The sequence below is a fragment of the Hippoglossus hippoglossus genome, chromosome 13, assembly GCF_009819705.1.
Source record: "Hippoglossus hippoglossus isolate fHipHip1 chromosome 13, fHipHip1.pri, whole genome shotgun sequence".
Taxonomy (NCBI): Eukaryota; Metazoa; Chordata; class Actinopteri; order Pleuronectiformes; family Pleuronectidae; genus Hippoglossus; species Hippoglossus hippoglossus.
This window is the reverse complement of record NC_047163.1, coordinates 16,552,055-16,572,464: the sequence shown is the minus strand read 5'-3', so window position 1 is coordinate 16,572,464 and position 20,410 is coordinate 16,552,055. Positions and strand designations below refer to the sequence as shown.

Here is a 20,410-nt window from a genome sequence, read left to right as displayed (position 1 = left end):
GCAGAATAACATGAGAAGATGAGCAGCATTGTTTGTCAAAGACGAGGTTGAAGTCAATTAATTAACGTAGTAGCTCCACTGACCTGCCGATGAGCAGGAACTCTCCCACCAGTCCCTGGCGTCTCATGGCCATGAGGATGTTGCGGACGGTCATGCCTTCACAGAAACATGCCACCACCCTGGCCTTGGGCAGGTGGGCCCTCAGTCTCTCCAGCAGCCGGTCGAAGCTCTGCTGTCCAGCATTGCTCCAGATTTTGCCTGGACAAAAGCCAAACACAAGCATGGTCTGTGACAATCTGATTGATTTGGACCGCTGTTTCTTCATCTGCTGAGGTTTTAACTGTCATTTTATTTTGTATATGTGTGAGTGTGTGTTTTTGGATTGTAGTTTCTCTGTTGTCTAATCTCATTTTGCTCAAGTATCAGCCACCTGACAACCACAATATGAAATTCAAGTCTTCATTTTTAAATAATATGCCAAAAAACATGTCATCTTACAACCTGACCTTTACAATGAAATGTCTTAAAGTATTTTTCAGAATCACTCATGTTAGATAAAAGCGATGCTCAGATGGCAGCATGGGAAACGCCTCCGATACTGTCGGAAATGCCAGGTTGGGCATCGGCGAGTGTGCAAATCTCTGTACCAATCTGATACCATGTCTTTAAAGTACATTACTTTCACCAAAATAAAACTGTAATATTATTTTCCAGCAAATAACTTATTCTGCTGCGCTGTACTGCCCCTGGTAAGTAATGTCTTGAGAGCATTGAAGAAGAAGTGATTTCTAGTAGTGTAGCGTTAGCCAGAGCTATCAGCAATTTGGCAATATTTCAAACTGGAGAGTTCCACAAGTAAAATGCTGCTGTGAAAGGGATGCAAGACTTCAGTTTTAATGGGTGGCACTACTGTCAATTTCATGAAGCTCTTCCATACAGGGTAAGAAGCATACAGCTGTTCAAGTTTTTGTGTTCTTTAAATGCACTGGTATCTGATTGGTGCTCGGGATTGTTATTGCAAATAATATATATGCATAATTGAGGGATCGGAATCTGGAAGGGAAAAACGGTATCGGAACATCTCTAGAATAAGATGTAAGAGACAGTAAATGAGCAAACGCTTGACTGACAGCAGTGTTCCTCCTAATGCTGAGCAGCACTTAGCTGTGGACATGATGCTTCCAGTTGTACATTTACTGCTTATGTGTTTGAATTAACACTTCTACACCTACCCGAATAAGATCCAGTTTTTTTTTTTCAATTAAAAGTCCCGTAGTTGTTTGGGATGGATTTTTGTTGAATTCACTGAGGATATTTCGATATGAGTCTCTTACCAGAATGAGCGATGCAGATGCCCTCCTTGGCTGCCATGTCCTTGAACGCTTCCATACCACTTTCACCGTAGTTGCCTGGAAATTCAAAGAGAGGGTAAAGGTGGGAGTGTTTTTAATCAGTTCAGTTTTGTGGTAGAAGTAGAAATAGCTACTAAGAACATGGATGGTGTATAGTTAGATTCTCCTCACTTGACTGTAATATTCTGATTTTCAGATACATGCCCACTGCAGTTACCCACCTGCTACTGTACTAATCATAAAAACTCTAATTTATGTCAAAAGGAAGCTTCTCCCCACTGTGGCACCCGTTTCTTCGCCAGAGAAAGTGGGTGACCTGGAATTTATGCTAATGAAGCGCTATACAGTCTCTGGCAAAGAATATGATAGGATTCCCCTCTTTATTTTCTCCTCCTCTCCCTTCTATCTTTCTCTTCTTGTTTGATGAAGAAAGAATCAAACATCTCCTTGTCACATCCTCCTTTTTCCGGTGTTTGTTTCTCTTTCCTCACTCAATGAGATTGATATGGCTTGTTTCCTCCTTTTTTTTTTACTGTGTGTGTTATCAATAACAGAAAGCAGCCTAATTAGACATCATTGATCTTTGCTCTACTGAGGTTGATAAAGAGAGGGAAGAAGAGGTCAAATGAGAAAAAATTTAGGAAAACGGTATAAAGGGATAGAGATGAGAGAAAAGAGGAGAAGAGATGGTGAATCACAGCAGGGGAAGAAAAGAGACGCAACGTACAGAGAAAGCAGAAGAGGTTCCACAATCCCTGACCGCTGCGGCATCACAGTGTGTGTCTGTGTGTGTATAGACGGGCCAATGATGAGTGTGGTCGAGCAAAGTGTAAAGTCCTGTAATTAGTGTCTCAGTGAGAGGGGTGGGAGACAGATGGTACAGAGTCTCACACACACACACACACACACACACACACACACACACACACACACACACACACACACACACACACACACACACACACACACACACACACACACACACACACACACACACACACACACACACACACACACACACACACACACACACGATCGTACTGTTACCATCGTCAAAATCGATAAAGCTTGTAACCTACTTCACTCTGGTCTCAACAGGGATTTGTGTGCGAGACACCGCTCTCAAATGCTGTAAGCTTGTCATGTGTCTCTTCATCACTCCATTTCTGTCTCTGAATTTCTCAAACACACATGCACTCTCTCTATGCAACTTAACATTACGGGCACACAATAATACACTTATGCTCGTATCCCTTTCCAAACAAAAACCCACCTACGCACACATATTCATCAGATACCGCTACAACCAACGAGAAGACAGTATCTATCCAGTCTGTCTTCTCTTCCTCGCTGCTGCAGCACAACACTAACTGGATTTCCTACTTGATTTCCTAATCTCTTGACAAATTAGAGGAATATTGATGATCATTAAGGGATTTAATGCTGTTCTGATGATGGGTAAAAAAACTAAAACCAGAAAATAACAAGTGAGACACTCTGGATTAATAGCTAGTTATTGCTAAATTCAAAGTCAAACCACAGAAATTTGAGTTGTTGGAGTTCAGTTCTGCACTGCCTCAATCAAGCATTTGATCGACTCACATAACCCTCCCTGTTGTCTCCTGGTGTCACCTCTCTGATTTTAGTTTTCCATTGGACTTGACTTCTCCCAGAACAAACACAGGCCAAACCCTCCAAATCATAGACTGTGTTTAAAGATGGACGACACGTCACCACTTCCTCCCACTACCCAGAAATTAAGCTAAAATAACCCAGATATGAACACTGCCATCTTGTGCCAATAAAGTCATTTGGAGCCAGAGTCTGCGTAGTAGTGATCGAGGAATGGAGCTTGTGTATCGAGGTTCCCCCCGATACACAAGCTCAACCAATCGCTAGTCAGTCTCAATTAGCAAATAAAAACCAAGCTTACCAGAAAAATTAACACTTGAATAAACATCAGTGGGAAAACAACTAAATCACCTAAAATGATAGAAACCATCTTTGAGAAACATTTTTTTCATGAGTAATTTTTACGTACAGCGGTGGAGAGGTCAGCACTTTTGCCTCACAGCTAGGGTTCCCAGTTAAAAAAAATCGGAATCTACCTATGTTGCGTTTACATGTTCCTTCCCACAGTCCAAGTACATGCATATCCATCGATGTGAATGTGAGTGTTTGTCTGTGTCTCTGTATGTTGGCCCTGCGATGTGCTTGATCAACTCCAGCCCCACTCTCTCAAAAAGATATACGGAATGGATATATTGTATATTGGCTGGAATTTGGTCCATGTCCCTTCAACAAACATGGAGGAGGCAGCCACCAGGGTTTGATCAGGGCGCTTTGGCTTCACTTTTGGAAAGAAGCCATGCCGTCTACCTTTATAGACGCTGTCACTTACACATAACTATAGCAATAAGCTCCCGCAGATGACAATCCAGTTCTACAGTAAACCATCTTCCTCAAACTCTCTTCACTCATTTAGTAACTTCCTTTGTTTCTTTACCTCCTATTGAAACAAACAACACAACTGGGACCTCCACACGTTTTTTTTTTTACCTTTTGTTGCTCTCCCTTTAATCACAATTTTTGAATGTATAATTTCATTGATAAAACAAATAGAACAAAAACAGCTTAGACAAAAAAATTTCGAACGACATGAAAATTGAAAAGGACAGAAACCTTATCGCTGAGTGCCCCTCTTGCACTTCTACCCTCTATTCTTTGATCTCTCCTCATCTTCTTGTTATCCATCTGATGTATTACAATAAATTACAATATTCAATCAAATGCATAACTGAAGTGTCTTAGCAGCAAAACAGGCAGTAAAAATACACAGAAAGCAGGTGGTTCTGTGTTGCTTCTCCTCTCGTTTCCTTCCCTCCCTCCCCCTCTCACCCTTCCTCCATTACTCCTTTCTTCTCAATTACCATCCTCATCGTCCTGTCACTTTTATCAGGTCTATTACATGCAATTACACCTTCCCCCTCTCTCCCTTCCTCGTCTGCTTCCTCTTTTCATGCGTCATCCCTTCCTTTCACGGCTTCACCCAGAGAAAAAAACAACACACAGTTAAGTTTTAAACATGATGAGGAAAAAGGGTACCTCCTTCCCTCTCCTCCTCTTTCCCTTAATCCCTCTCTCTTTATCTTGTCATCTCTCCATTTATCCTCAATCCTGACCAATGCCAACACTACTCTATCTGACATCTTGAGTGTTGCAACAATAAAGCACAGTAAAACCATGGGGCAGTATGGTTCACTGACATTTGTACTGTTGACAAAGTTCAACAACATAACAGCGGAAAATATATGGACACAAACTTCCAACCTTTTCTTATTAGAACTGTCTGAGTATCAATCTTTTTGAACCCACTAAATCTGCACTGACTAAAGTGGATCATCTTCTGCTGGCTATGGATTCAGGAATCGACCTCTGTGCTTCTCTTACTTGATCTCACTGCAGCTTTTGGTATCATAGTTGATTTTATACTACTTGACTTGACAGGCCTGGCTTTCACTTGGATAAAGTCAAACTTTATCACCAAAAAAAACATTTTGAATCAAATATTTGGGGATTTGAAATATGGAGTACCCCAGGGCTCGATTCTCGGCCTGTTACAGCTTTCATGGAATCAATTTCACTCATTCGTGTCACCGATATTTGACCTTTGTAACATCTCTGTTCCATCACTAAAAAAACTGTACAGTCCCCTCAACTCAACTTGCGGATTTGAAGCCAGAGTCTGCGCAATAGTGAGGTATCACACCGACTAATTATGTTCAACTAATTACGAGTCAGTCTCAGCTGTAAAGCGCCATAACATTAATCTTCATCTTTGAGAGGAAGTATTTGACTTTTTATTAAAGCCTATGTCATGTCCACGAACATGGAGGAGGAAATATCTATGACCTGTACTGCAGCCAGCCACCAGGTGGAAATCCCTTTAGCTTCCTCCCTTTTGGGCAGCTGTTATTTCATCTATCTTTATATACAGTCTATGGTCCATGTTGTCTCCTTCTCCCATTCCCTATCTTTTCCTCCCTGCCCTGTCTTTTCACTCAGGCTTTCTGTAGAGGACCATCAGCCGTCCTGAGACCTCTCACTATCCCCCTGACCGCCGATGGCTCATTCCAGAAGTTTTTTATCTAGATCTTCATCCTGCAGGAGTCCCAGCCTCCTCCTTGTCCATCTTTCTCCCTTGTGATCATGATATCCTCCTTCTCTCTGTCTCTTAGTGTGTAATTCTTTCCCCTGGATGTTTTGGTATATCGCTGCATGATACATTTTCTCATTTCTATCCCTGGAAGCCATACCGCAGGAATCTAATGTCCGTTAGTAGCTCAGTCCAAACCATTAATTGAGTTTTTTAAAACTGAAAGACCATAAGGGATCACTTAACATTAGGACTTTTAGACTCTGTCTTTTTAAAAATAAGCAGTTGAATATATTTTCATATTTTCTTATTATACGTCCGTGTCTATCGTCTCCTGCTTTTTGCAGTGAAAATAGCTCCAGGCTACAGACATGATGCTTATTTGCAGTTTTAGGGCCATAACCATGGTTCTCTCCGCAGGCGTACTTTTCCCCCCGAGCTCCACTTGTGCTGTGCTTTTATTCTATACTGGGGAAACTCTGAATCTAAAAATAAACTATGTTTGTGCCCAGAAATCTTACTTTCTGAACTTCAAACAATCAAATAGAAATTCTACTACACAGTCACTTTCAACAACCCATGTCTGCAACCAGTATTTTTCAGACATCGGTTTATATTAATAGAAGAATAGAAGAAAAGAGGTGCAATGGTTGATGGAAGAAAAAAAGTAATTAGCAGATTAGTAATCGTGCAACGTAGGGCTGTCACATTCTTTTGAACTGGGAAAAGTTCATATTTGAACTGAAATTACCAGTTTCAAATCAAAATATACAGTCCAGAAGAGCACCTGAAGTCGCTTGCCTCGTGATCCAGGCATTGACCACAGTTTGACCAATTGCATGTCCTCTTGACCTATCAATAAAGTAATAAGCAAGTAATGTAACATTGTCTTCCTAGAAAAATGCAGGAAGCTAGCAAGTAAAACCCCTGTGAGCAGACAATCACAACACCAATGCATTGGTGTGTGGAAGTGTTTTATGTTCTACATCAGTGGTCACCAACCTTTTCGAGCCCAAGATCACTTTTTAATTCCAAATGTAAACCGAGGTCTACCACCCTGATATCTTCTAAAAAACACTTAGGAGGGTCATATTTATTATTTTTTGCAATTTCCGTTAAAGGCTGAATCTATGGGCATAAATATATATTATATATATTAATATCAATGCATATTAACAGCATCTGTTCAATGCACAATATTTAGCTTCTCAGTTCAACGATATATTTTTCCAGAGGAGCTGCTACTGCAGCACAATGTTTTTACATATAGGCGTTGCCTTGAATATGGCCATAAATATGAATATTTCCTTGCATAAAAGTAGTCCTGTGTACTCAAATAAATACCGGTACTATACAGTATGAAGCCGTGCACCTTCCGCTCCAGCTAATATTTCACGATAAAAAACACTTTTTAAACAAAAGAATGGATTTGGTCAACAGAAACACTGGAGTGCTTTTATTTTGAAACACATACAGAAAGTGTTGCAACCATTTATGTTTGTGACATAAATTCATCAGATAAACATTAAAGCTGTGAAACAAAATATGTATCTGTCTATGTCACAAACGTATTTCTAACACTTCCCGAACCCATTTCAAAGTAAAAGCACTCTACCTGAACAAAGGTAAGGCTGTTTGTCGACTTTGTACCATGCAACAGCCAGAGGGCCCTCTCACACACACACAAAGTGTCAGTTCTGAACCTTCACTTCCCGTTCACTTCCAATCTGTGTGAGCACGGAGGAACATTTGCTTCCTTTGGAAAAGCGTAGCATGGCTTGCGTAGAGCTCAACTTTGGTGAACCCTCTGTTCCCTTCGCATTTGCGTATGTGTGACTGTGCACCACAGACCGAGCCGAGCACCGGCAAGTGTTCAACCTTGTTTGACTGCACGTACGCTAGTTTCATGTCAAATTTGTTCAAGCTTGATATTTGGAAAACTTGACAGCTCTAGTGCACCGAGAGTCCCGACATTTCCCTTGACTTTAATGTTTATAATTTAAAATCCCATTCAGTCCACAGCTGAGTTGTAAGATTAAAGGAAATGTTCCACTCTTTGAAATGCTGCCATACACACACAATCAAACTCACAAATATAAATCCTTTGCAGAGTAAATTATATAACAAACAATGGCACTGCACCAACTGCCAGACGGTACCAACCTGTTTTACTATGGCACAGCTCAGACAACCCCCCCCATCTAACTTAACAAAAGTCAATAAACTGATTCCTGGAACATGACTTCTGAAAACTGAGCCCGCGCCAGTTTGATCTGATGAAGTCCTGTGACCCAGACCCATTAAACAACAGAGGAGCTCTGGTTTAATGGAGCTCTACCAGAAACTGGCCCATGAACCCTCTTAATGAATCTTCACCCTGATGCAACACTGCCAGAGATGATGCCAAATTCTGTCATCCTCCTCTCCCTCATTCATTATTCCTCTCTCCACACTAACCCTCCCAACACATCCCACTTTCATCTTCCTCAATCTCGCTACCACAGTTAAATAAGCAAAGAGCATGTCAGGTTAGAGAAAGAGAGAGAGGGGGGTGATGAACTAAAAAGAGGGATGATGGGAAAAGAAAGGGATGAAACAGATAATGGAAGAGGGAGAGAATCAGTGGTGTCAGGATCCAAACAGCCAAGACAAACAAAAGAGAGAAATGAGAGTGAGAGTAGAGAGGTGGAGAGAAGGTTGACATCTTGATTTATTGACAGATTGATCCGTTTCTGTTGGTGCCACCTGTCAAATTTCATGTCAATAAAACCAATGAGCTGAAGTGAACTAAGCTGAGTGACACAGAGAGAAATGAGAGAGGGAGGCGAAGAAAGAGAGAAGAGACACAAAATAGAGGAGGATGATGATCATCACTATTCCCTTTAGTGTAATGTGCTACGACCGCAGCACATTATGCACACGCTATGAGGTATACTACATGCAAGCAACATTTGAAGTTGATGATGGGGGGGAGGAAAATGCTGATGTGGAGCAATGGACAGCTCCATCTTTTCCCTTTACAGTGCCTGGTGAAACAGAGGAGCACTGTTAACTCAGGCCGGTCTCCCTGGGGTGCTCTACAAAGCCTTTATTCTATGATCTGTAAGACTGCTTCTCCTCTGCCTGTTGGAGCACAGACATCAATGTGTTGGAATAGCACTATTCCCCCTATGGCTGATAAATCCCATAGATGTCAGCTGTATGAGTATGACTATGAAGTCTGTCGTAATTTGTAATTTGCATTTACACACATTTGCATACACTGTTGATCATCTTACCTCTGGTGTGCTACAATTAATCTTATACTACCACTATATGTACCAACTATAATGGCTCATTTTATACATTTAAATTAGCCTTGGTAAAAAGTACATTTACCACCCTGGTGTACTATGCCTCTGTCAACCAGTGCATATAGTCGAGCAACAACTTTTTTTCCAGACTTATTTGAGGTCACTGTGACATTTGATCTCAGCTAATTTTTCAGTCCAAGTGACAACTGGTCAAAATATGAAGGCTTTAATGTTTGATCTTGGAACACCAATATTTAATCAGTTCATCTGTGAGTCCAAGTGAACATTTGTATAAAATCTGAAAAAGTCTCTCACGGTGTTTTTGAGATTTTACATTCACAATGCAAAAAATGTGGTTTGTGAGGTCACCTTGACCTTAACTATTGACCTTGGGCCACCAAAGATATTGCATTCACAGGCAAAAACGTGTATTGTCCGGTTATAACGGCCATGACCTTTGACCACCGAACTCTAATCAGGTTAGTTTTGTCCAGCGTTTTCCTCCAAATTTGAAGAAAGTCCTCAAGGTATTCTTGAGATATCGTGTTCAGAAGAATGGGACGGGCAGATGGACAACCCAAATCGCTTGTGGTGGGAGGCATAAAAAAAAGCACAGTCATGAGCCTGACTGAGACAGTGTTTCTCTCAGGTTTGCAAACATTGCTATTATCTAATGTTTGAGGACTGGATTTTGACGTAATCTCATAACCAGCTGCTCCCATTAAAACATGCGTGACAGCAGGACCCTGTTGTTTTGTATGACTGAGCTCAAGAGTTTCTACATGTCCATCTCACACCCTAGAGGAGCACTGGACTGTGCATCGGTTTTCAGCACTGCAGCCACAACTGGAAAGAGATACTGTCAAACCCAGAGGGCATGTAATCCCCCGATGAGAGAGTATAGTCTCTCATCGGGTATACTCCCCTCAAATATTATTTCATTATTTCACTGTAATTACTCTGTGATATTACATGTATTATTCAGCTTCTTGCATATCAGTTTCCATAATCTCTTGCCTCGAGATGCAAAATGTTAATGCAGAGAATTAATGAGTCGCTGTAAACTTAAGCCCCCTCGACCATCTTTCTCCGAATCTGCAGCTCCTGTATACTCTTATCTATCGCTAGCACTACACACACACATAGACACACTTGTACTCTGTCTTCTGTGGTTTTCTGGCACTGTAATCATTGCTTTCCCCATTCTCTCTTCCTCCCACGTCCCTCACACCCATTTTTCTTCCTCATATTTTCTCAATAAACCCTTTATTTCCTCCGTTCCTGCTTCGTAGTCCTCCCCGCCTTCCCCTCACTCTCTCTGCCTCTCTGATGTCTTTCCTATCCCTTGCCTCTGCTCTTCATCACTCCCTTTCTCTCTCTGTTCCTCTCGCTTTTCTCCCATCCCTTCCTAATTCTTTCCTTCTCCTCTCTGCCGCCTCCTCCCCCGCCCTCTCTCCCTCTCTGGCTCTCAGTGTCTGAGAGCGATTGTGTTGTCGGAGGCAGCGGCCGACCTTGAGGACCAGTTCCAAGGTCAAACACACCTGTCTGAGCAAATAAAAAGACCAATGCTTTCCTGACAAACACACACACAGTGGTACACACACTGACAAGAACTGTCGTAAACACTAATGCCTGCACTTACACACCCTCCCTGTCTTACTGCTAAGATTAATAGCAGCACAACAGCAAGGCCACATACACACACACACACATATATATTAGATATATGGAAGTCAGTCTCCTGAGAAGGCAAAAGTAAATGTCATACAGAAGACAAATGTTGTTTCTGACACTATAATGTTAAAGATATGCAGGGTGATTTTTCTGTAAATCAACATCTAAACAAATGTAGACAGATTGCAAATATGGTTTAATACATATGTGAAGAAATGTTGTTAGCAGAGTTTAATTTGTTTTATTTCAAATCTCTCATGATGTAGTGTGTTTACAGGATTAAATCAATTTGAATCAATTGCTTCAAATATTCTATATTATTTTACATTTAAATTACTTAATCAGACATATTTATGACATTAAATTAAATAATTTGCTGTTTTTTTTACTCATTTTCAAAATTTTAATTATTTTGAATGCTGCACACGTTTCCATTTTTGTGCGGCACATTTTATAACTTTGAAGTCAACAACTGCATCACATTACGTTTGTTCTTCCTCATCACAAATTCCATACACCCACGTCTAATTTATTCTCTACATTCATTAGCAAACATCTAGTGCACACACACATACATGAACACCTCTAACACCTCTCACACACTCGCACACTTCATCAATTCAAATGCTGTCCTCAGGCAATGCCAAAGGCATGTGTGTGTTGGAGGTGTTCATGTTCAAGTGTGTTAGAGGTGTTCGTGTGTGTGTGTGTGTGTGTGTGTGTGTGTGTGTGTGTGTGTGTGTGTGTGTGTGTGTGTGTGTGTGTGTGTGTGTGTGTGTGTGTTTATCGCTCTTTATCACACACCAGGTTCAACAAGAAAAACACACAGTCAGTGCATTGTCCTCCACTTCCTGTCGCTGTCACACTGTTTACTGCGGAGGCACCAGTAAACCAAGTGACTCAACCTGTGAACGAGTGAGTGAGTAAACCTTCATACAGCTTTTCCTTGCCTCTATCATTGTAAAGATACTGGCTCATATTGTTTTGAGTTATAAGATACTTAAGGATGATGACACACAATGCTTCATCTTCCTTTGATCATGATCTGTGGCACAATGTCTGCTTTTCCCCAGACACTTATTTCTGGCACCGTGGCAACCACCTGTTCTCCCCATTTGCTCCTCTGTCCTCCAGCCGTTACCTGCTGACCTTCTCTGCCGTTTTATGGAACTTCCACCTCATCAACTTCTTGGCATCCCGCTAGTTTCAACCGAAATTACAGTGATTTATTTTATATCTCCTATCCTTCCATGAGCTGAAATCTCATCTCTTTTGAAAGCACCTCCCTCTCTGCTACAGTGCAGCACATACCCCTCTCCCTAAACTCCCTCTTTCTTCTTGTCCTTGCACTGAAAAAGCTTTTCTGAAAAAGTTCATTTTTTTGTGAAGCAGCGACATTTTTCTTTTACAACTGGACTTGTGAGAGCAATCAAGGACTTTCTACATATAGTGCTGCTGCAGATAAAATAGGTGGACAAGATATCAGTAAAACACATATGAGGAGCAAAGCACATAGCACCAAGACAGAGAGAGGAAGAGAGAACAAAACAAAAAGAGGAGAGTTGGTGCAGGCATGTCTGAGCTGAGAAGAGAAGTTCAAAAGACAGACTGTGTGGGTAGTTGTACCTTCGGTGTGAATAGCAGACACGTAGCTCCAGTTGTATCTCTTGACAATGTCCACCATGGCTCTTGCCTGCTGGGCATCTGAAGGCACCACCCGCATAAAGTACTTATAGAGGCTCTGAGACAATGGAAGCCAAATCAATGAAAAGTTGAGTTGTCAGGATCTCTAATATCATTCATTATAAATCAGTTACTAGGAAGCACTGGGTCATTTTATATAGTTACAATTAAATTCAGGTTGCAGCAATATAATCTCTCTCTAACGAACTCCCTAAAGGCTCATTCATGCTCAACATTATAAGTATATATATGTACAGGGTAAGGGTATCCATAAGCTTTCAGGTCTTCTGAAAGCTTATGGATACGGACATACAAAACAAAGCAGTACCACCGGAAATCATAGGGGGCAGTGTAGGTAGCTAGTGTTTGTGGCCGTTAGTGTTTTTTTTTACAAACGGAAAATGGGCTTAAGAGTTGGTGGGAGACTACAGGTATCTATACGATGTTACTTTGCCTTGACAAAGGGAGGAACAGACACTTTTTCCTCTTTAGAGGAACATTATCACAACCTCCTCCACCGTCGCCATGTTTTCTTGTTTTCTGAAAATCTCCACTCTGCACTCCCCTCTGCTGGAGGTACTGCTTAACAACCATGGCAACATAAAAGACGCAGGGAAATACATGGGGAGTGACGGTTGCATCGTTTGGAACAGACGCATCTCTTTTCATACTTAAAGGCAGCACAAATGAGCCTTAATATGCATGTGCCAGTAACTAGAGGTCATTTGGATTGAAAGACATGGTCTCACCTTGTCACTGAGGTCCATACTGGTGGCAGAGTAGGCAATCTGTGGTATGTTGAACAGCTGTAGAAGGTTCTGAACCTGGATGGCCACTGAGCTCGACCCCGGTCCAATCAGCCCCACTATAGGCTTCTTCCCCCGCATCGGAGTGGCAGAGGGGTCAGCGCACTTCATTGTCGGTCCTCCGCCACCTCCCCCTCCCCCTCCTCCTCCCCAAGAGCCTCCTCCACCCCACTCCTCCGCCTCATCGGAGGAGACAAGCGAATCCCGTATGAACTCGATGCTCTGCTCCAGAGCCACGGCCGAGTGCCAACACGAGTCCCGGATCTCACAGCCAAGGGTGATGTTGGGAAGGATGTGCGGGTCACTGTTGATGCGGTCCAGCGTGTGCATCATGGCTTCCACCCTCTGGATCCCGTACTGCTCTCGCACTGCACCACACTTGCGCTCGTGTACCTGCGCAGACAAGACGGAATCAAACAAAATAAAATTGCAATAACATTTAGGTAACAATGTTGTCTTTATGCTGACAGTACTGTTAATGGCATTTATTACTCAGACAAAAACATTAAGACACTTTTTAAAAATGAAGATTTTAATGCATGGCTGCATCACTGTTGGACTAGAATTGGTCTTATGTTCACGTGGCTGCCATGTTCAAAGAGTGATTTTCTTCCCGTTTGCAATTATCCATAATGAGATGGAAAAACGCTTAAAAGCCAGTGGGGTCAGCTAATGGAGGCTGGATGTCCATGGACTCACACAGAGGTACCCATACTACAAATTGGCTCCTAATAAGCAGAGCAACATTATGACTCTGCACAAAACATTGCAAATTGGGCCAAAAATTATCTCCAGTAATGATCCTAACCATCATTTTATACATTTTCTGTCTCAACTCTAAGGACATTTTTAAAAGAGCTTTTCTCAAACCCAGGTGTGATGACACGTGAAGGTCAGTGAATCAGAAAATGTACTGTCACAAACACTGAATTCCTATAATTATAATCACTCAAAAACAATCCTGCAGATGTACACAGGCACAAAAACACAAATTACCTTGTCAGCAGGCGGCTGGTGATGGACGGAGAACAAGGCTCCGATGATGATGTCGCCAGGTATGTGTGCTACAACTCGCCGTTCGTTGGAATGGGCGGAGCCGGCTCGATCAGGTCCCACCCAAATGGACAGAACTAGCAGCAGCCAAAGGGTCATCTTGGTCCCGTAAGGTTAACAGAAGGAGCAGCAGATCTCAGATTAGTTTTATCGTGCAGAGCCGTCACAGGGAACTACGTGTCCGACAAACACTTATCCTCTCCATGGCAAGAGCTCGGGGCACAGAGGAAGTTTTTGGAAAATGGTTGATTGTTATATTCCTTCCTCTTCACTTTTCTTTCCTTCCTTCGGCTTTCAAGGTGGCACCATCACTGCAATGGCTGAGACAGGTGCAGCAGTGCAACCTGGGAAATTCAAAAGAAAAGTCTGGGCTAAGTCTCATTGGCTGACATAACTCCGGGCTCCCCCAATTAGAAGGCAGTCTCCACAAGAACAGGTGAAAGAGACATGATCACATAAACCTGTGAGCAGAGAAGACGCTGTTAGAATTAGAAAATCTTTGCTGCTGCTGGATTTTACAAACACACAAACTACACACACAGTAATTCATTAGTTTGACCTATGTTTACTTTTATAAAAGCTCTGTCTGGAAACACATCCTTCTGTCTTAAAGGGATAGTTCACCCAGAAATGAAAACTCACTCATTATCTGCTATGCCGATGGAGGGGTGGGTGAAGGCATCATCTACACTGTGTTTTAAACCTTAAGGTCCAGCGGAAGTGGCGAAGATAGCGGGGGGGCTTATGGACACCGAACGAGCAGTATGAAGGTTATATTTATATTTTTTCTGTTGTTTTATTACGTCTGAAGCTTTGGTCACCAGTTACTTCAATTGTATTGGATTCTGCTCCAATGCTTTTTACCCATGTCACTCCAGAAGTGTTTTGTGGACTCAAACACTTCACCCACCCCTCAATCGGCATAGTGGTGAGTAGATAATGAGTGAATTTTCATTTCTGGGTGAACTATCCTGTTAAGCTTGACACACCTTCAATATAACACTCTTTAGACAAGTGCATTTAAAACTGTGACGAAATGTACTTCTACTTTTTCATCAGCTCCAATTTTGACATGGAAACATGTGAGTCCCATCAAAATTAGGTTAATATATTGTGGAGTGCATGGGGAAACTTGGAAATAACAGTAGAAACTAGGGCAGGCCCATATGGTCAAAAATTTCAAAAAGCACTCATTATCAATAATTATCACATTATTTTTTTTAAGTTTAAAGACTTTTTGCTCCTAAGCGAAGGTTGTGATTTCAAACTCTTTATGAGCAGAGAGTGACAAGCATTTAATAAACAGCAAAACGTTTGAAGAATCTCAGGTCGATCAATGATGTGTTTTCCCTCCTCACAGGCCTGAGCTCATATCTGTCACTTGACGCCATGTTTACGTGCTCACGAAGCGAATGTCAATCTCACAATACTTTAATTAACATATAGGAACAAACTGCTGCATATGAAATCTGTAAAATGGCCATTATACTTTACGACATATTGAGCAGTGATTGTTTGTTCTAGATGAAGGTTAATGAGATGAGCGAGGTTCTGGCTCTAGATCAGTGTAATTCATTTACGTATGGAGGTGTTACAAACACGACACCAGCCGTCTGGCCTTGCCCTCCTCTTCCTGGGGAACGGCTCTAAATCACTGTAACTGAGCACAGCCACCACTGTGTCACAATAATATTAATAACCACAACAATCACACCTCAAAGCTGCAGTGAGGAATCTTTGGTTTTATGCAGCACTTACTCGTAGAAACCATGACACCAACAAGGTCACAGAAAACCTCAGGCTGCACCATTTTTCTTTTTTATTTCATTTTAAAGTCCTTTATGATTCATTTAACAGTTGAAAAGCCATAACGATGATGGTATGTTTTCACCCCTGTCTCTTTGTTTGATGGTTGGTTGGTTTGTTTGTTTGTTTGTTTGTTTGTCAGCAGCTTTACGCAAGAACTCCTGAACGGATTTCCACAAAACTTGGGTTAGGCTGCAACCTGGGTACCCTAGTACTGTTTAATACTTCAATACTGGATTTTGGGTGTTCTATCCAAATTGAGCTCCTTGCATCGCTATCATCACAGTTAAAATTATCATCCTGACATATTTGTTCTTCCAGCTTTGAGTCCATCGCATGTTAGAAACGTAATCAACACCCTCACTCGCTCTCTGTAAATATTCCGGATATTTGACTAGGGGTCTGACAGGAAAACTTCCAGAAAATGTGTGGAGCAGCTGACTACAGGCCCTCCGGAAAAAATGTGTGCAGGAGTCACTGCAGGAGTCACTGCATTTACCTTGTTGTTATAAATTACAGAATTCATGTATTTAATGAAGTGCGAACAGTGGTTAAGTAACAGTGAAATATCCCCTTTGCAAAATGTGAGAAGTCAACCACTAAGTGGATGATTCCAACAAATGTACAGGCAACAAGATATGCACCGAACATACTGTGTCAACCAAACTCCCTGGAGTAAACTTTCAAGTAGCCATCCCTCTGCATTAATGGGCGAGCTTTATAATTTGCTTAACCTCAGAGCTACACAAATACTGTTACTTGACGGCAATGGAGCAATTTAATTGACCGTAAACAGCAGGCGAGCTGGGACAGTTTAGACGACAGAGGATGGCATCAACTGCCCATGCAAAACAGGACCAAGGTCGTGACAGTGAGGTCGCTGGTTAGTCGATGGGGGGAGGGCGAAGACGGAGAGAACAGAGTAGAAAAAGGTGAAGGTGGGGTGTGGTGAAAATCTAGAAATGGAGGATGGAGATGGAACATGGCTCGTTGGATGAAGGGACAGAGGGTGGGAGGATGGGGAGAGGAAGAGAAGAAAGGGGGACATGAGAGGGGAGAGAAAGAAAGGGGGAGTGTATAGAGGGAGCGTAGAGGAAGAGAAACGGAGACAGAGAGGGAGATTAAAGAAAAAGGAGGAGAGTGCGATAAAAAGAAGCATCAGGGGACACAGAGTCTGACTGAAGGTAATTAACATGACAGTGTCAGGATGGTAACAGGACTGACTGCTGCAGCAAGACTGAACAAATCAAACTGAACTCAGCTCTCGCTCACACTCGCTCTGTGTCGCTGATGCTATTCTGTCTCTTCCTCCCTCTCTATTTATCAGTTGACACGCTCATGTAAAGATTCAAATATCATTTTCAAACTCTCCTCACTCACTCCTAAATATGTGCAGAGATACATCCATCGACTAATTCCAGAAATCTGTGTCTGTATGTGGCTCGCATATCCCAAGAACCATTCATCTTACTATTTGTCATTTGTATTGTTAAGGGCCCGAGGAAGTGCAGTGTCAGTTTTGGTGCAATATGGCCACACGATACGGTCAATATTAATTAAATTTGAATTAACAGGCAACAGTACACTGTAGCATGGGCGACTGGGACTCAAAGTAAGTGACGTTGTTGATCACCAAAACAGCGCGTTCACGACAACGGCAACAACAACTGATTCTGTAGACCTAGTCCTGCAGTCGGTCTTTACTTGCTGCAGCTCAATTACTGCAGGTCACCTTTACAGTTTCAGAAAGATGTCCTGACACTTTCTGGAGTTTGCCTTTCACACACGAAGAACAGTCTGACGTGTTCAGGAAAATGTCCAGAACATTCAGGCGACGGGTGATGTCTGGGTGAAGCATGCAAGAGGCAGGACATGATGTATAAATGCAGCTTCAGAAAGCAAAGTGTTTTTGTTTCCAGCACATCAACACCTGTGACTGCATTTATCCCCAAACGCTCTCAAATATCTTTCCAAGTTGACATCTTTGTTGGTGTCATCTATGTGTATGACACCTCTTTTTCATTAGATATATCTATTCCCGCAGTTTTGCGTCCATCGTGCGTTAGAAACGTCTTCATCACTTGCTCGCTGTTAATTTTCCAGAAATGGGCTCACTCTGACATTTTACGGACATTAGGGGGCTGGCAGGGAAATTCCAGAGCTTTTGACTCGGCCATTTGCGTTCTCGCACAGAGCCCAGAAAATACAAGAACATTGTGCAGATTTCAGACCATCTCTGAAATCAGCTTCAGTCAGAAACACACTGTGTCTCTGTCACACACCCCCCCCCCCCCCTCCCCCCTCCGTGTCTCTATCGCGTTGCGTGGGCTTAACTGTAGATGGAAAAGAAAAAGAGAATCAAATCCTCATTCCCTAAACAAACATCATCGCACACACCATTAGACAGTTATATCTCTAGTTCTATCCAAACTACGCACAGGGGCATTCTAAAACCTTTCAATTCAACTTGTGCACAGAGGTATAAACACACAACACAGGCAGAGACAAACACTCTACCCTCCTGTCTGTTTTACATTAGTTCAATGACTTTCATTAGTGCTGACACACTGTTTTATGGGTTGAGAAATCATTTAATTTACTGCTCGTTAAACTCGTTAAACAATTACAATTTATTAATAAAAGAAAAAGAATCCCTCACACGAAAAAACACTTATTTCCTCTCTTGTTCTGCATGACACAGATATTTGTGTTTGTAACACAGACTGTATTACGATGGCCCTAACAGTAAAGCCAAAGTGGCTTGATTGTTCCCTGGTGGCTGGCTGCAGTATAGTTCATAAATCCTGCCTCCTCCATGTTAGTGGATGGGACACAGCCCAAACTAAAAAGAACACGTCAAATAGATTGTCGTTTTAGGGAGTTAAGTGTATTTTTCCGGTAGTTTGGTTTAAATTAGTTAATTGATGCTACAAAAATGAGGTGAAATATCATCATTGACGGCTGCTAAGACTGGAGTCTATATCTAATATATCTACTGTCGAAAATCTTCCCAAAATATCCTGGATATCTAATATCCAGGATATTTTGGCTTCATATCAGGATAGTGGGACGAAGTGGAGACGCGTCGTCCTTCTTTATATACAGTCTATGGTTTGAAATTAATGACTGGGTAGGGGGCAGCGTCTGGAGGTTTGCTCTTTTAATAATAGGATGATTTTGACTATAAAACTTTACCGACTGAATATTTTTGATTGGTTGGATAAGGGGAAAAGAAAGCATCCCTTGACGAAAACGCATCATGACAAATAATGTATAGAGTCAGACTGTACACATCTATGTTACAGCACAAAGCTTGTGGACTTGAATTTTTAAGAGAAAACATATGCAAATAGTTGCAACACCATATCATTACTTGCTGGCAACTAAAATAGGTCATCCTGCTTTTTCTTATGACAATTTAAGGAAGCAGCCATATTTTGGGAAGGTTTTTTGCTGAGTGGGCGTGTGACAGTGTTTCTCCATGTGCCTTGTGTTCCCATGTGCGTCAGAGGGACTATTTTATGCACCTGAGCCCCAGAAAACCACAAGGTTCGGTATGTTTATTTTCAACATCCCTAATTATTGACTTTTTTTAAATAACTCAGTGCCATTAGGAGCTGTTCCTCGGAGGAAAGACATCATGAAGACTATAGGAGACACCAACATTCACATTCAGATCTGTAATGTATTCTATAGTCTTCCTCATAGTGACAGAGTTGGGTGATACAGCCAAAAATCATATCAAAATAAAGATATTTGTATCAGTAAATATCGATAATTATCACAATAAATGTCACATTATTATTTCTTTTAAGTTTAAAGACTGATTTTTGCTCATGAGTGAAGGTTGTAGTTTTGCAATCGACTTTATGAGCAGAGAATGATAAACGCTTGACAAACAGCAAAACATTGTACAAATCTGAGGTCGATCAATTATGTGTTATACCTCCTCACTGTGCACAATGCATCAAAATAAACATATATTGAACTTTATTATATTGCTATTTTGTGAAAATTATTGTTTTATCGTCCAGCTCTACAGTGACGGATCTCCTGTTGCATATCCTGACTGCAGCAGGTAATTGGATTTTATATTTCTGTCAGTCAGCTATTGAGCTAAACAAGACTCAACAAACACACAGCATAATAAATGACCTTATCAAAACAACTAAGGGCATCCAGATCCCTCTGAAAGCCAATGACAGAGCCAATGTATCAGATATCCAACAAGTGTAAGTCAATGTAAAACATGGTGTTGTTCTCCCTCTGCCTCAGTACAACATGTATAATCAGTGTTGTCAGGAGGCACCAACAGGACTTAAACCTGCTGCAGCGACACCAGACGAGGTGTGACAGACACAACTCCCCCCAAAACAAGCTCTGACCTCAAATCACTTCACCCTGCAACGTCTCCGGTCGTCGATTACCCTCATCCCTACTTTATGCATATGAATACAGACTCCATATATCGCATGCTCAGTTTAAGACGGACCCTGCATCTCTCCAAGGAGAAATGAAAAAAAAAAAAAAAAATCCAGGGACAACAACAATGACTGGTGCAGCGCAGCATCCGTGCAGCCGCAATGG

The 20,410-nt window shown here is 41.7% G+C and overlaps 1 protein-coding gene and 1 long non-coding RNA gene across 3 annotated transcripts in view; one reads left to right on the top strand and one right to left on the bottom strand.

Moving 5' to 3' along the window:
• LOC117773210 overlaps nt 1-12,505 on the top strand; it is a 237,303-nt gene extending 224,798 nt beyond the window's left edge. Inside the window, exon 3 of the long non-coding RNA XR_004615877.1 lies at nt 12,441-12,505. This is a non-coding gene — a long non-coding RNA (uncharacterized LOC117773210). The remainder of the gene's footprint in view (nt 1-12,440) is intronic.
• Nucleotides 1-20,410, bottom strand: part of grm5b (glutamate receptor, metabotropic 5b) — a 70,442-nt gene that overhangs the window by 47,420 nt on the left and 2,612 nt on the right. For both annotated transcript variants that reach the window (XM_034604921.1, XM_034604922.1), the window contains exons 2-6: nt 13,961-14,361; nt 12,908-13,357; nt 12,102-12,216; nt 1,335-1,409; nt 84-258 (exon numbers count right to left, since the gene is read on the bottom strand). In XM_034604921.1, the coding sequence (XP_034460812.1) occupies nt 84-258; nt 1,335-1,409; nt 12,102-12,216; nt 12,908-13,357; nt 13,961-14,116 (971 nt within the window). In that variant the 5' untranslated portion in view covers nt 14,117-14,361. The remainder of the gene's footprint in view (nt 1-83; nt 259-1,334; nt 1,410-12,101; nt 12,217-12,907; nt 13,358-13,960; nt 14,362-20,410) is intronic.